The 17,650-nt window shown below is 44.8% G+C and overlaps 1 protein-coding gene across 9 annotated transcripts in view; it reads left to right on the plus strand.

Annotated features, from left to right (window-relative positions):
* Positions 1-17,650, plus strand: part of magi2a (membrane associated guanylate kinase, WW and PDZ domain containing 2a) — a 372,559-nt gene that overhangs the window by 88,265 nt on the left and 266,644 nt on the right. The window contains exon 1 of one of the 9 annotated variants that reach the window (XM_046297010.1): positions 16,850-16,947. The exons of the other annotated variants lie outside the window; for them this stretch is intronic. Within the exon in view, the coding sequence (XP_046152966.1) occupies positions 16,881-16,947 (67 nt within the window). The 5' untranslated portion in view covers positions 16,850-16,880. Of the gene's footprint in view, positions 1-16,849; positions 16,948-17,650 lie in introns of those variants that run through there. 9 annotated transcript variants of the gene reach the window in all.

The following is a 17,650-nucleotide window of genomic DNA, read 5'->3' on the forward strand; positions in this document are numbered from 1 at the left end:
GCACGCACACATACATGCACACACATACATACATACATACATACATACATACATACATACATACATACATACATACATACATACATACATACATACATACATACATACATACATACATACATACATACATACATACATACATACATACATACATACGCACATACGCACAGCCAACACAGAGCTGATGGAGAGGAGTGAAGGAGAATAGGCAGCAGAGGCGTCTGTCTGTATGTGTGTCTGTGGCCAGAGGTGTGATGAGATTTTGTGTGCTGCGTCCCAAGCAGACTGATAGCACTCCATGAATCTTTCATATTGTTGATTGAACTGCTCACAGACAGCAGCTACTCCCTCTGATTGTCAGTCACTCTGGCATAGTGAGGCTGGATGAATGAGGCACTTGCTCATTGGAGAAATTCAACAAATAACTATAGGGAGGAGCTTCTGAAACCTGAAGCATCTTGATTGGTCCATATTATAGGGGTGGGGCCTGTTAGGAAGGAGCCTAAGAGTCATTGCGCATCCTGATTGGTCAACATCATATGAGAGGCTCTTTATGGGAATGCTACATTTTGAAACACTCCAATCTCAACCTAGTTTGATTGATCGCCGTAGAAATCGAACTTCTACGGCTCTACATGGTTGTGTAAGATAGTTTCAGTGGACCCTGTCATGATGGACAGGAAAGCAGAACGTCTCTGCTATGATAGTAAAGGGGGTAATGGAGTCAGGAGTCTTCGTGTATTTTCCCCTGAAAAGGTTCAGCTCTGCAGTTTGGAGCTTTCTTGACCTTTACTTTGCAGAGTTGGCTCTGTATATAAATGTGTTTACCTCAATTGGTCACTTTATTCATTGCGATGAAAGCAATGTATTTCTGGAAGGGAAGACATTATGCTGAACTCTATTTCTAATGTCAACCTGATTTAAAAATAATAATAATAAAAAGAGAGAGAGAGGGTCGGTCGGTCGGTCAAATTAGAAGCGCTGTTCTTGGAATATCTTAGACACTAAAGACCGCAGGTAGCCAGCTGATTGTCCCTGTCTCTAGTTGGAACGTAGCGACAATGTCCCTCAGGATCCCAGGGTCCCTCCCTCCCATCCAAACATAATGAAATGTAATTCATGTCAATTCAATAGTGGCTAATCCACTGTAGCTGGTTCCTGCTAGTGAGGGCAGAGCAGCATGACATTCCATCTCACAATCAATCAGCAGTCAATGTAGCGTCTCGTTCTCTCTGTTAGTCCATGAATCCAGATGGCTCGGGATGGAGATGTTATATTATTATGACCATCACCTGCAGGGCTGATCTAGGATCTGACAATATAATCTTCTTCGTTATGATCTAAATGATCAGCAGTCGTACTGTGAATACAGGCACTGGACACTATACTGCCTAAAGCACAACAGACTTTACACTTCTGGGTTGGCTGCCATTTGAAGTGTTCTCCCTTTGTCCCCCAACACCAATGTTCTCTACATTTCCTCACTCTATGTCATTCTGTGTTAGAAAATGTGAAGTAATGCTGTGTTGACTAAGGCTGTGTTGAGTAATGCGGAGAATGCATTCTGCTGTGGCTGGGTTGTGTGTTGATGCTCTTGTCAGCTCCCTTGGGTAAGTTGGTGTGTGTAGGGTTAAACTGAGTGGGACTTATCTTCTGTGGCTGGGGAGAGAGAAAGGTAGAGGGAGAGAGAGCGAGGGGAGGATAGAGAGCGCAGGCTGTTGCGTCTGTCCACTGGAGCTGAAAATAGGGCTGGGGCTGCAGGCTCTCTCTCCTCCTCTCCTCTCTCTCTCTCTCTCTTTGCACGCTGTTGGGGATCACAGCAGCACACTGGACTCTGAGCATGCCTGGTACAGGCCGCACAGACACAGAGCAACAGGGAATATCTCTCTTTCCTTCTCTCTGTCGCCCTACTTCTGAGCTATAACTCGTGCTACAGAACCATCTCCTCCAGTCTATATCATTGTGGCAGCCTCTCATAGACTTCTGTTTTAGCTTCATTCACTCTCTGGCATGTTTAGCTACTATAGCTACTATAGCAACACTTCACATCTATTCTATTCATCAAATAAGCTAAAATCTATTCCATTCCTAATCAACTCTGTCTCTCTCTCCTTTTTCTGTCTGTGTGTTTGTTTGTGTAATGTTGTTTATGGGCCACCGAGGTCAAGGCGTCTCTCTGCCGTTCTCGTTAAGGCTTGTTACGGCTTACTTAACCAGCGCGTTGTTTCTGAGTCTGCTGTACCTGAGACGGACCTCTATGTTGGAGAGGAGAGGAAACAGTGATATGGGAGCCGCACGCGTCTATTAAGCAGAACGAGCTGAGAGCGCCGCAACGCATCAATATTTATGTCATCTGCATATAGATGAGATTGGCTTTCAGGGAGGCATTTACTGGGGCGGGGGGGGGCGGTGGTATGAGAAAGAGCCTTTAGGGCCAGAGGTGTTTATACCTGAGCGGCTGAAGTAAAATGAGTTTTGGCTTATGGAGCTCTATCGAATATGACTTGGTGTTTGTGCCTGTGGCTGGTTAATATGAACATGAGCTTAACTAGATGATTCACAGGCGCATGTATTTGAAATGTTTGTGCTTTCATTACCCCTGATTTTGAATGCCCCCATTTCAAACATTGTTTGTCGGAAAACTTCCTGTAAAGCAGCGTTGAAAGACAGACTATTGATCCCCCATAGAACTACCACAGCATGTACACTACATGTATGTGAATATGATCACGTAGCCTGTGTATGAGGGGGTTGGAGAGTAACCCCTGCTAGCTCTGGTCTGGCTGCTTTGACATTGATGCTGATGGAGTGTAGGGTCAGAGGTCGCGGCTGTCAGGCGCCCTAGGCAAGAGACTCAGTCGCATGCCATGCCGCCTCTCTACCCCAGCGCTCAGGGCAACTGGGCCACACTCAGCCCCAGTATGGGGCCACACTGGAAATGTGCACACATCTCCATCTAAAGTCTGGAAGGAAAAACTTTACAGCTCAAAGTGCTCTGCAGAAGTGGGCCCAGTGTTCTGAGCTGTCTGGGAGAGTTTGGCTCGGCTCTGGCCCACAGCTACTTGAACTTTCTACTGATGTAAAGCAGTGATGGGACGTGACAAATACAAACAGTCACCATCTCTAGTTGTGTAGGGTTACTCATATGTGCTCCCAAATTGTGCACAATGAGGCTACACACAGATACTGAAACACATAGACCTTCAGTCTGTGTTCTCTCTAAGTAGGCCAGAGTTGTCTGGCTCAATAGGCAGAGAGGGAATAAGGAGGATCAGTAGATCAGCCTCTCTCGCACTCACTCACTCACTCACTCACTCACTCACTCACTCACTCACTCACTCACTCACTCACTCACTCACTCACTCACTCACTCACTCACTCACTCACTCACTCACTCACTCACTCACTTTGTAGGGATGTGTGGCGTCAGGCGGGTTCTATGTACAGTGGACGAGGAAGGGTGCTTGGTTCTAACTTTATAGGTCCGTTAAAATGATTAAAGTGTTTGCTTTTAGTTATGTAACTATTGGGACAAAAAATGTATCTCTCTCTTTCTCTCTTTGTTTTAACCGAGGACAGAGCGGCCGGGCCATGTTATCCTCTGACACACTCTCCTAGGTGTTTAAGCCCTTGCCTAGGCCCTTTGGGAGTCGTAGAGAGTAAATGGCCAGTGTCGATCACCATGGAAGAAAACACCAATGTTTCTCTTCAAGTCAACCGCATCACTGAAATCCACCAATGGGGTCCGTTTCCCTCCACAAAGTGGGATGTGAGACGACTGAGACCATTACTGACAACTTTGTGGAGTGGAAACTTGGTAACAATCTGTTTCGCTGTTGCTTTTTCTCTCCCCTGCCATCCCCTCTTCTTGTTCTTCTCCTCCAGAGTGTTTATGTCATCAGTAGTTACCTTCAGACAAACGGAGGGACCTGAAGGCTGCTGCATTTCTAATTAACCTCTCAGTTCACACTCGCCCAAAATCAATGTGGCGCTTTGTTGAATCATTAATGGACAACAACGGACCCACGAAGCCGCACCACGCCGACGGCCTGTTTGATTGACACTCCGGGGACTGATCTTTGTGTTTGCTATAGTTTTCTTCTCCCTCTGTGGTCTGGGTTCCAGCTGTGGATTTGAATGGAAAGAATACGTAAATAATGAAAATGCCTTCATTTCTATGCAGATTTGTTTGCTAATGTTATGTAGATTGTATGATGTGTCTTCATAAGATAAAGCGTCTGAAAAAAGGCACCTTTTAATTTGCATTCCAGATTCACAAAAGCACCTGATGAATGGTAGGCCAGAACATCACCTTGAGTTGGGTTCCCTTAACAACTGCAGTGAGCTTTAGTCCAGAGTCTTGTTGGAATCTGACCTGACAGACCGGGATCCCTGGTGGAGTTTTAGTACCTTTTAGATGAGCTACGGTATAATAGCACGGTGAATGAGCTTCCAACCCCTTGTGTGTGTGTGTGTGTGTGTGTGTGTGTGTGTGTGTGTGTGTGTGTGTGTGTGTGTGTGTGTGTGTGTGTGTGTGTGTGTGTGTGTGTGTGTGTGTGTGTGTGTGTGTGTGTGTGTGTGTGTGTGTGTGTGTGCTCCCAAGCACATCATACTTTCCTTTACAATCTCAGGGTTTATGCATGAAAGGCGTCCCAATGGGGTTGGTAACATTGAAACATGATCGTGGCTCTCCAACACTCCCAGTTAAAGTAGAGGCCTGCGTTGGGAACATAGTCGGCTGCCAGATGCGATTGGGCGGGAGTGCCTTCGAAGTGGGCCGTGATTGGTTCTGGCGCTCTTGTTGTGACAATGCAGGTTGTCAGAGAGGCAGTTGGTCACGCTAGAGAACCTCTGAGTCACTACTGGTTCACTAATTCTCTGCAGCTCCGACATGCTCCTTGGCCTCGTGTGTGTGTGTGTTTGTGTGTCTGTGTGTGTGTCTGTGTGTGTGTCTGTCTGTGTGTCTGTGTGTCTGTGTCTGTCTGTGTCTGTCTGTGTCTGTCTGTGTCTGTCTGTGTCTGTCTGTGTCTGTCTGTGTCTGTCTGTGTCTGTCTGTGTCTGTCTGTGTCTGTCTGTGTGTGTCTGTGTGTGTCTGTGTGTGTCTGTGTGTGTCTGTGTGTGTCTGTGTGTGTCTGTGTGTGTCTGTGTGTGTCCGTGTGTGTCCGTGTGTGTGTGCGCATGTGAAATTGTCCTTCCTATGGCTTCCTCTGTCTGCGATTCAATTTAATACAAATATTTAAATGGACATTTCCCTTCCGATTCTCCCAGACAGTGTCACAGTTCATTACAACATAATTGAATGAAAATATTCTATAAGTCGCCTCATGCAGCACAGTAATAATGTACTCACTGACATTGCATCCAGTCCCTGACTGAAGACACATTGACAGAGACCATTGCTTCAGCTCCCGAGTACATTACATTTGCTCTCATGAAGGTACTGTACATGCCTCGTACACCATCGCTGACATCTTTTCATAATTGTTACCATCTCCGCCACTGCAAATAAATATTCCAGAGGGGGAGGGGGAATGGTAGGGGACGCCATGTGCGACTGACGTGTTTTCCGTTTGCACCCGTGGTATTCTTAAAGTTTATGTGAATTCTGCAGCAGAACCGTATTTATTTTCATATATTAATTTGGTGATCCCTTTCCGTAAAAAACAAGACTACTTTGCTTCCGAATGTCAGCATGTCGATCAAGCATAAGGCCAAAAGCATGACTTTGAGAAAACCCGGCCTACAAGACCCGCTCTCATCACCGCCCTCTCCTCAGTCTGAGGGCCCGGGGACGCACACTTTACCCGGGGGCGCGGCTTGGTGGCGCTGAAATGAACATTCTCGAGGCCATCAAACTACTACGCTCTGAGATAGTTGAAATGAAAACACAGGTGGTTGCTACGATTGAGGCCAGAATACAGGAGGTTTTTGATACTTTAAAAGGAGATTTAACCATCCTGCGGAACGAGACTGTGCCAGCAATCACATTACTCAAAACAACAACTGCGTCACACACTACAACGATTGCGGCACTGGAGACCTCCGCTACTAATGTCTCCGATTTAACTACATCCCTGGAGGCTGAAGTTAAACGCCTAGCTGCGGATTTGAAAAAGGTGAAGGAGAGCTGTGTGAGTCTAGAGGGATTCTCTCACCGCAATAAGGTCCCAGAGTCCGCGGAAATGCATCGCGCCACGGATTTCGTTTCAGGGCTGCTGGAGGATGTTCTTGCCTTAGATGAAAAGCCCCTGATTGATCGAGCCCACCGGTCGCTGCGCCCAAAGCCCCGGGACATAATTCTTTGAGTGCAATTTTTTCATGAGAAGATTGAGATCCTCCGACAAGCCCGCAATACCACTCTGAGCTTTCAAAGACAGAGCTTTTCCATCTACCAGGACTACTCCCCCAATGTTTCCAGGCAGCGCGCAGCTTTCAGACAGGCCAAACGAGTACTTCGGGACCATCCAAGTGTGAAGTATGGACTGCGATTCCCGGCCCGTTTATGGATATCTCATGAGGGTAAAGACTACACATTTGAATCTCCGGATGAGGCTATGGCTCACATTCAACGTCACATCAAGAAGTCTTGAATATGCTCACAGTTCAGCAACTGTTGCTTGTGAACTGTGGATAGTAAGTAACCCACTTGTGGTACAATTATGCTTAGATATAACAGGCTAGTCTTGTATAGTTGGTGAAACTATTCAGGCTTATTTGATGTGATCTAATGTTTTGATCATCTAGTGTGCGTGCATTATCTCGCTCACCTATTTAGTTTGTTTACACATTGTCTCGGTGACTCAAAATATTTTTGATTATTTGTTTATTGCATCCGTTTGCATTGACCCAGTAAACAGTAAATGTCCCCCGAGGCTACACGGTTTTTGGGGCCTCACTTTAATTTTAAAAGTTTTGAGCGTCATTTATGCCCAGCAAACGTTCAACATTGCGCACACATAGTTTTTTGGTATTGGTTGTCTCAGCTTCAACTAGACTACTATTATAATTACTATTATTTTTGATTGTCTTACTACGATTTCCTTACTTCAAATTAGATTTTTGGCTGAGAGCCTTTAAACATTTAATTTTTTTTTTCTCTCAATGCCTGTTATAAGACTGGGAATACAATTATATGCATCTACAAGTGGTGCTTTTGTCTTTTCTTTTTTTAATACATACAAATCTTTCTTTTTGCTGCTTGATCCACTAACAAAATGTGACTTTAAAGAGCGGGACTGTGGGTTTAGGTTTAAGACCGCACTCTCACAGACATACTGTGCGAAGAGAACATGTTCTATTTAGGCTTGTACCTCGTTTTGGGAGTTATTGTCTGGGATGGGGGGAGGTGGTGGGAGGGGCAGGTTGAATTGTTCAGTTCTAATGTTGTCATTCTGTCTTTTTTTGTTTTTTTATCTGTTATTTTTTCTGTACTTTTTCCAAACATTTACCACCATACATTATTACTCTGGGGGTTTTGGGCACTCATTGCTTTTCCATTCTATGCTCTAATGACAGGGTTGAATAACGGGAATGTCCAGAGGGGCCGAAATAATACGATCAAGTACATTTCTTGGAATACCAAAGGGGTTAACAACCCGGTGAAGCGTAAGCGGGTGTTGACACACTTAAAGGGTTTGAATGCAAATATTGCATTTCTACAAGAGACTCACTTGAGGACTAGTGAGCATTTTAGGATGCGTAAGAACTGGGTTGGTCAAGTGTTCCACTCGAACTTTCATAGTAAATCAAGAGGTGCTGATATTCTGGTTGATATAGCTACTCCCTTTGTAGCTTCTGAGGTTATTGCTGATCCTAAGGGACGATACGTCATAGTAACCGGTGAACTGATTTCTACCCCTCTTGTTTTGGCTTGTGTCTATGCTCCCAATTGTGATGACACATTTGTTGATTTTAGGGGGGGATTTCAACTGTAAAATGTCCAGTTCTTGACAAGTCCTCACAAACAAATACAGGCCCATCTAAATGTGCCCTACTTATTCAATCCTTTCTTCAGAAATATGCTATGTTTGAGGCCTGGCGTTTCCTACATCCTACAGATAGACAGTATTCCTTTTATTCTCATGTTCATCAAACATACTCCCGGATTGATTACTTCTTTTTGGACAAAAAACTTCTGCCTAACCTTCGGCAGTGTACTTACGAGAGTATTGTTATCTCTGACCATTCACCATTAGTGCTTGAACTAGAGTTTCCCCAGCGAACCTCCTATGTGTTATCAATGGCGTCTCAACCCCATTTTACTCTCAGATAAGGAGTTTGTCAATTTCATTTCTTCTGAAATCACCTTATTCCTAGAAACTAATTCAACACCAGGTATGTCCTGCTCTACCATATGGGAGTCTCTCAAAGCATACCTACGTGGCCAAATTATTTCTTATACAGCCAACCAAAACAGAGTTCGCTCCCAGCGACTTCGGGACCTGAGCGAGTCCATAGCCACAATGGATGAGAAGTATGCTACGGATCCTTCATCTGATCTGCAAAGAGCGCCAACTACTCCAATCTGAATTTGATGAGCTTTCTACCAGGCAAGCTGAACAGTTACTCTTGCGTACTCGATACAAAGTCTATGAACAAGGCGACAAGGCCAGTAAACTCCTTGCGCATCAGATCTGTAAATCGTTTAATCCCACAAAAAAGGACCCCGTCTGGTGCCACGACAGTTATACATAAAGAGATCAATGATCAATTTAAACAATTTTACTCTGTGCTATACACCTCTGAATCCCCTCAAGACCCCTTGCTGATTGACTCCTTCTTTAATGGCTTGAATATGCCTTCAATTGATACAGACTCCCATGACTGTCCAGAAGAAGAATTTACGCTTGAGGATATTGCAACAGCAGTGTCCGCAATGAAAAGTGGTAAATCACCGGGTCCGGACGGTTTTCCAACCAAATTTTACAGGACGTTTTCTGGTCTGCTTTGCCCATTCTTGTCTCGACTATTTGCAGAGTGCCTCAATACTTCAAAGCTACCGCCTAGTCTTTATCAGGCTTCAATTTCATTACTACTAAAGAAAAACAAAGACCCCCTGGAATGTGGATCCTATCGCCCAATCTTGCTTTTAAACTGTGATTACAAAATCCTAGCTAAGCTTTTAGCCATCCGTATGGAAGGCTTGCTGCACCAAGTAATACACTCTGACCAGACTGGCTTTGTGAGAAATAGGCATTTATTTTTCAATATTAGGCACCTTATGAATATACTGTACTCCCCAGCGCCCGTTTGACCCGGAGGTGGTGGTCTCACTTGATGCCGAAAAAGCGTTTGACCGCGTTGAGTGGGATTACCTAACAGCTGCCCTTTATAGTTTTGGCTTTGGCCCCAAATTCATTGCGTGGATAAAGATTCTTTATTTTTCCCCCATGGCTTCGGTATGGACTAATAACTTGTCCTCTGACTATTTTCTCTTGCACCGCAGATCCAGACAGGGTTGCCCACTCTCCCCCTTGTTGTTTGCTTTGGCAATCGAGCCTCTCGCCATTGCACTACGCTCTAATGATGCCATTCAAGGCATAATCAGGGCGGGCTGGGAGAAGAAAGTCTCACTATATGCTGACGACCTCCTTTTGTTTATCTCCAACCCCGATACCTCATTGCCACGTGCCCTATCTGTTCATAAAAAGTTTGGATCAATCTCAGGGTACAAGCTGAATCTAGGCAAGAGTGAGCTTTTTCTGGGAAAACAAGGCTGCTTTAAAGTGCTCTTTTACAAGTTCTCAGTTTAGGATTGTCCGGGATCAATTCACTTACTTGGGAGTAAAAGTGACAAGGAAATATTCAAATTTGTTTCAGGAAAACTTTGTTGCTCTAGCAGACAGATTGAAACAATCTTTTACTTTTTGGAATTCGCTACCCCTTTCTCTTATCGAAAGGATTATTGTCATTAAATGAATTTTTATATTTATTTCAATGTTTACCCATTTTTATTCCAAAATCTTTTTTTATTTCACTGGATCAAACATTCATGCATTTTATTTGGGATGGCAAGGTACCACGGATTGGTAGAAAACATTTACAGAAGCCTAGGTCAGTTTAGCTCTACCAAAGTTTCCGACATACTACTGGGCTGCAAATTTCAGAGCCATTCTGTACTGGCTGCAGACTGATCCTACTAGCCCTAGACCACTCTGGGTCCAGATGGAGTCTGAATCGTGTAAACCTGCAGCACTTTCCTCTGTGCTGTGCTCGTCTCTCCCAGTGTCCCTAGGCAAAAGGTGTCAACCCAATTGTAAAGCAGTCTCTTAAAATTTGGAATCAGTTCCGTTTAGCCTTTAGCCTCCGAGACTTTTCTCTATCAGGCCCAATCAATCAGAACATTTTATTTCCTCCATCTTTGAATGATGGAGCTTTTGGCATTTGGCACTCACTATACCTCTCCTCGCTAGCCCAATTATTCTTTGATGATACATTTGCCTCTTTTTCTCAGCTGCAGGAAAAGATCTCCCCCAATCCCACTTTTTCCGCTATCTCTAGACTAAAAACTTTGTCAGGGCTAACACACCTGGATTTCCCAATAGGCCTGTGAATACTGCTATAGAGAGCATCTTGGAGCTGAACAAGCTTCCTAGGGGCGCAATATCAGATGTATATGCAATCATTCATGACTTACATAACCCTTCTTTGGTGCCTTTAAAGACACGATGGGAAAATGATTTGGGGGAGGAACTTGGGGAAGACGCCTGGGAATCTGTGCTGCACAGGTTGCACTCGTCCTCTTTTAGCACTAGACACAGCCTCATTCAATTCAAGGTGGTTCACCGTATCCACTGGTCGGGGGCCAAACTTGGAAGAATATTCTCTGATTTTGATCCTACCTGTGTCAGATGTAAGGTGGAACCAGCCACACTGTTGCATATGTTTTGGGGCTGTCATAAACTGTCAGGTTTCTGGGAATTAATATTTAAATGTTTCTCTGATATATACGACACTGTTATAGATCCATCTCCTCTTACAGCCCTTTTTGGAGTACTACCCATGGGTACCCCCCTATCAAGAATCCAGTCGGACACTGTTGCTTATACAACTCTTTTAGCTAGACGGCTAATACTACAGAACTGGAAGATGGCAGCTCCCCCATCTTATAAATATTGGGTGAGGGATGTGTTGTGCTCTCTGAAACTAGAAAAAAATCAATTGAATTCACGTGGGAACCCCAAACTGTTTGATGAGGCTTGGGCTCCATTCCGGTCTTACTTTAAACAGTCCATCCTCTGATGGCATTCCAATTAATACTAAAATAAGTCTGTGACTTAAGGGTTGGAGGAGCTTCTCTCTGTGTTTTTGCTGGGGGGGGAATTAAGGTCCATGTGCTTATTGATTGTGATCCGCAGATGCCTTGTTCATCTTGTCCGGGCAGAGACTGAAGTGTGAGCTTGTTTTCCCCAGTTATTTTTACATTTTGTTCACGCCTACATGAATAATAATTTTTTAATTGTCTTTTAAAGCATTGTCCAGTGGATGGTCGGTCTGTGGCCATGACTCCCTGTGAGTGGTTGCATTTCTCCACCTTTATCCCTTGACTGTTTACAGGAACAATGGTGATGTGTTTGCTCTGTCCCTGTAATATAGATTGCCCTTTAACCTCTGTAGCCTTCTGCCTGGTATGTTTAACTTGTCTATAGTATGGTATCTTTAAAGCTATTTTTTTATTTGCATTTTTATTTGCATTTTTTTTCTAGTTGAGTATATTATTTATATTGCTTTGTCGTGTGTGTGTGTGTGTGTGTGTGTGTGTGTGTGTGTGTGTGTGTGTGTGTGTGTGTGTGTGTGTGTGTGTGTGTGTGTGTGTGTGTGTGTGTGTGTGTGTGTGTGTGTGTGTGTGTGTGTGTGTGTGTGTGTGTGTAAAACTTAATAAACAGAGTTAAAAAAATATATATTCCAGAGTGGACGGTGAGATGTGTGGTGCGCGATTCCACGGCAGCGTTTTTAATCTCTCGCCCATCAGCCTCCATTACAAGCAAGCTCACATGCCAAGCTTCACCCGGGCCTCGTGTTGGGTTAGTGCAATTATCTTGGCCCAGCGAGCCCTGTAATAAGACCACTCGCTGTAATAAGAGCACTTGCTGTGTCAGTGACAGGCATCAGGAGTGGCCCCGCGGCAGGCATTAGCTGTCCCCAGCCTACAGGTGAAGTCAGCCATTAATATCAATGAGGCCTGGCTTCCTGTATCCTGCTGCACAAGCGCACCACACTGAGCCCTTCATCACCCTGGTGACACCTTCACTCCATAGTCCAGCATGGAGCCCTAGGGCGACCCGTGAGGAACCAGGCTCAGGCTGCATCATTAGAGCCACAATGGCGGCCCAGGTCAGAGTTGACTTAACACACAGTCCTGTTTGGTTGTTTGACCTCTCGTATGAATATGTGCACTTGTGTTTATTAGGTTGTAATTGCATTGGATTCTAATATAGTTGTCTCTTATAATGTTTAACAAGGTACTTGCCTCTTAGTGTTGTGTGTATGTGGTTGTGAATGTGTGTGGGGGGTAGTTGGAAGCACAAGCATGTGTGTGTCTGTGTGTACATTTTACCATGTGTTTGTATTGAAGTGTTTGTTTGTTGTGTGTGTGTGCCTGTTAGCATTGCAGGAACCCAAGCGGGAGGGCAGGCAAGGCTCGTAAATTCTGTGGTAATCAGTGGTGGGGATGAGCTGTGTAGCCGTGTGTATAGTTGTAACAGCGGTCTGGGCTGTGCTGCTCCACTCTGAGCCTGTATAGATTTTAGCAGCTCGATGTCCCTAAATGGCCCCATCACGGGACGTCTGTGATTACTGAGCCCAGAACCAACCTCTTAATGAAAGGTCAATTAAGAAGCAAACTATTGATCCATCTCCTCCTCCCCCTCCTCCCCCTCTTCTTCATCTTCTCTCAGGCAGAGAAATGTATCAAGTCTGAGATCTTCTCTGGCCATGCCATCACTCTCCCTCCATCCCTCCCTTCTCTTTTGTCCAGACTGTCCGTTAGTTTTCTATCTCTGCTTACAGAGAGGAGCGGGGGCTAAAGCACACCTGGGCCTATGGTAAGCCATGTCAGAAGTAAAGCACACCTGGGCCTATGGTAAGCCATGTCAGAAGTAAAGCACACCTGGGCCTATGGTAAGCCATGTCAGAATTAAAGCACACCTGGGCCTATGGTAAGCCATGTCAGAAGTAAAGCACACCTGGGCCTATGGTAAGCCATGTCAGAAGTAAAGCACACCTGGGCCTATGGTAAGCCATGTCAGAAGTAAAGCACACCTGGGCCTATGGTAAGCCATGTCAGAATTAAAGCACACCTGGGCCTATGGTAAGCCATGTCAGAAGTAAAGCACACCTGGGCCTATGGTAAGCCATGTCAGAAGTAAAGCACACCTGGGCCTATGGTAAGCCATGTCAGAAGTAAAGCACACCTGGGCCTATGGTAAGCCATGTCAGAAGTAAAGCACACCTGGGCCTATGGTAAGCCATGTCAGAAGTAAAGCACACCTGGGCCTATGGTAAGCCATGTCAGAAGTAAAGCACACCTGGGCCTATGGTAAGCCATGTCAGAAGTAAAGCACACCTGGGCCTATGGTAAGCCATGTCAGAACTAAAGCCAGGCCCATGCTGTGTTGACAATACTACCACTCCACCGGGTGGTCCAACCACTGCTGTTCAGCCTCGGCACATGTTGAGTAGTGCAACACCTTTTCCAACTTCTGACCACATGTAGCGTCTCAAAGCAGGATTGCTGATTTCGGATCACTTTGGCATTTTAGCTCACAATAAATTACATGGACAAGGGGGGGATCTGATTCGGATCCTAGATCAGCACTCCTACTCTGAAACGCTTGATACAGTACATAAAGCCCCAGATCTGGAAAAACACTGGCCCCTAGGCTAGGAGACAGAGTATTTCATGGTTAGGTCACATGGCTTTATGGATTCCCATGCAGACCAGATTTGGCAGCAGACCATTTAGTGACATCACGGCTGTTCAGATGACCTCCAGTGGCATTCCACCCACACCACAGTACCACAACAGTCATTAGACCTGGGGGTTGTGGTCAGCTCAGCATCTGTAACACGCCAATCAATAAGGCCATTTCTGTTCGTTAGGCGATCTCAGGGAATCAACCATATAGCCTGTATATGTACTACGGTGTCTTACTTATCGTGTCTCACTTTGTGGTGAATGTAGATTGTTTTACTCCACTCTCACGTAGTTAGTTCTCTCTTTAAGTAAACCACACATTCTTCTTTCATGATGTCTTTAACCATAAGGCTTTACATGTAAAGTTAGAATGGATGAAAGGGTTTCAAGTTTTCGAGTTTCAACAGTCCGTGTCTCTGGTCTTTGGCAATTTTTCGGGTGTTGAAGCCTGTGAGAATGGCTCACAACTGTATGGCTCACGAATCTCTCTCTCTCTCTCTGTATAAGACGGGCTACACATTCATTGTGGGATGGAAGCTATTTTGTTATCAGGGAAACTCTGTGATTGCCACAGAGTTATTGTCTGGTCTCAGTAGAACTGTATAAATACTGTTGGAGTCAGAAGTTTACATGCACCTTAGTCAAATTTCAACTCTGTTTTTCACAATTCCTGACATTTAATCTGAGTAACATTCCCTGTTTTAGGTCAGTTAGGATCACCACATTATTTTAAGAATGTGAAATGTCAGAATAATAGTAGATAAAATGATTTATTTCAGCTTTTATTTATTTCATCACATTCCCAGTGGGTCAGAAGTTAAGATACACTCAATTAGTATTTGGTAGCATTACCTTTTAATTGTTTAACTTGGGTCAAATGTTTTGGGTTGCCTTCCACAAACTTCCCACAATAAGTTTGATGAATTTTGGCCCATTCCTCCTGACAGAGCTGGTGTAATTGAGTCAGGTTTGTAGGCCTCCTTGCTCACACATGCTTTTTCAGTTCTGCCCACAATTTTTTTATAGGATTGAGGTCAGGGCTTTGTGATGGCCACTCCAATACCTTGACTTTGATGTCCTTAAGCCATTTTGCCACAACTTTGGAAGCATGCTTGGGGTCCTTGTCCATTTGGAAGACCCATTTGCGTCCAAGCTTTAGCTTCGTGACTGATGTCTTCGAGATGTTGCTTCAATATATCCACATAATTTCCTACCTCATGAATCCATCTATTTTGTGAAGTGCACCAGTCCCTCCTGCAGCAAAGCACCCCCACAACATGATGCTGCCACCCCCGTGCTTTGCGGTTGGGATGGTGTTCTTCGGCTAGCAAGCCTCCCCCTTTTTGCTCCAAATACAACGATGGTCAGTATTGCCAAACAGTGCCATTTTGTTTCATCAGACCAGAGGACATTTCTCCAAAAAGTACGATCTTTGTCCCCATGTGCAGTTGCAAACCGTAGTCTGGCTTTTTTATGGCGGTTTTGGAGCAGTGGCTTCTTCCTTGCTGAGCGGCTTTCCAGGTTATGTCGATATAGGACTCATTTTTACTTTTGTACCGGTTTCCTCCAGCATCTTCACAAGGTCCTTTGCTGTTGTTCTGGGATTGATTTGAACTTTTTGCACCAAAGTTCGTTCATCTCTAGGAGACAGAACGTGTCTCCTTCCTGAGCAGTATGACGGCTACATGGTCCCATGGTGTTTATACTTGTGTACTCTTGTTTGTACAGATGAATGTGGTACCTTCAGGCATTTGGAAATTGTTCCCAAGGATGAACCAGCAACATTTTCTTTCTGAGGTCTTGGCTGATTTCTTTTGATTTTCCCATGATGTCAATTAAAGAGGCACTGAGTTTGAAGGTAGGCCTTGAAATACATCCACAGGTACACCTCCAATTGACTCAAATGATGTCAATTAGCCTATCAGAAGCTTCTAAAGCCATGAAGGCACAGTCAACTTAGTGTTTGTACATTTCTGACCCATTGGAATTGTGATACAGTGAATTATGAGTGAAATAATCTGTCTGTAAACAATTGTTGGAAAAATTACTTGTGTCATGCACAAAGTAGATGTTGTAACTGACTAGCCAAACCTATAGTTTGTTAACAAGAAATTTGTGGAGTGGTTGAAAAACGAGTTTTAATGACTCCAACCTAAGTGTATGTAAACTTCCGACTTCAACTGCATGCCTTTCCTGAAGCATATAGCCAATACTCCATTTCTCCATGTGTCTGCGTATTCTGCCGATGTGTACTCCAGAAATAAAGATGGGCTTTTTGTGTCAAACACAAAAGTAAAAGAAGCTTTTCATCATAACATTGGCTAACCAGGGAAGTTATTCTATTGAGCAAGCCACTGGGGAGGGGATACCGAGTCAGTTGCACAACTGACTGCGTTCAACAGAAATGGGTCTTCCGCATTTAACCCAAACCCTTCTGAATCAGAGAGGTGCGGAGTGCTGCCTTAATCAACGTCCACAGCGCAGTTCTTGTTGGGGGCCTTGCTCATGTGCAGAACAGCAGATTTTTCCACCTTGCCGGCTCAGGGATTTGAACCAGCAACCTTTCTAGTTACCAGCCCAATGCTGTTTACCGCTAGGCTACCTGCCACAACCTATTCATAGTGTGAATTGGCTGCTCCCATCCCAACAAGTGGTAAAACTGTTTCATGCTCTCTTATGTCTCCCCCTTCCACTCTACTGACATGTATGTGGAATTGATAGATACACACACATGTTCATGTTTTTAAACGTATGTAAATTGTAACATTTTTGTCTGTATGTCTTTTTGGTTACGTGTCAGACCCCAGTAAGACCTGCTGTCCCCAGTGGTGTCGGCTAATAGGGGATCCTAATAACTCTATATCTAGAACTACCCATACAATACCTGCTTCCTCTCCTTTCCCTGTCCATCTGTCTCCCCCGCCTCTCCCCTAGCATCAGATGAGATGAACGCCTGGTGCATGACATGCATTGTGTGGGGTGGCAGCTCTTTGATAGGCCCGTCTGCTGTCTGCCGATCCTCTTCAAGACAGGTAGTCCTGCTCTCGCATCTCACCAACGGTTTTACACACACAGATCCTCACACAGACCCTTTGATCTGTTGAAGCTCCCAATGAATACAGAAATATAGATAGATTTGTGGATAATACATTGTTGCTCTTTTCGTAACCCTGTTCAGAATGGAGAGAGAGGCAGAGAGACACAGAGAGGGGAGAAAGGGGTTTCTCAACTGAGGTTGGCCTGTGATTTATATATTTACATTCTTCTTGTAGTTGATGCCAAAGTCACACCAAAGAGCATGTCCTCCTGGGCAGAGAGCTTGGAGATGAGGGCTCACTACCAGTGGTAGTTTCACTCTCTGCTCCTCGTGTCCATTTCACATGTATAGGGGCTACCAAGACATCAACAGCTTTACCCGTAAAACCCATCTGTATTCCTGCTACTCCAGTAGAGCCCAATCATATGTTTGACGTGCTACTTTTGATACAGTGGTCAGGTAATAATGTATCGCCAATTTCCGTGTCGCCGGTGTGCGCCGAGGCACAGTGGAAGGTAGCAGGCGCATGCAGACGAACAGCGGGGCCATTCCGTTCCAACAGCCCAGACGGCTTTATGACGGACACATTCCATTTCCTGCTCCAGCAGCACTATCAGCACGGAGCCTGTCTTGTTCCACCACCTAAAGTGGGGCCTCCCTGCCAGGAGACAAATGCATCGGAGAGGCCAATTTCTATG

This window comes from Oncorhynchus gorbuscha, linkage group LG14, assembly GCF_021184085.1.
Source record: "Oncorhynchus gorbuscha isolate QuinsamMale2020 ecotype Even-year linkage group LG14, OgorEven_v1.0, whole genome shotgun sequence".
In the NCBI taxonomy this organism is placed as follows: domain Eukaryota; kingdom Metazoa; phylum Chordata; class Actinopteri; order Salmoniformes; family Salmonidae; genus Oncorhynchus; species Oncorhynchus gorbuscha.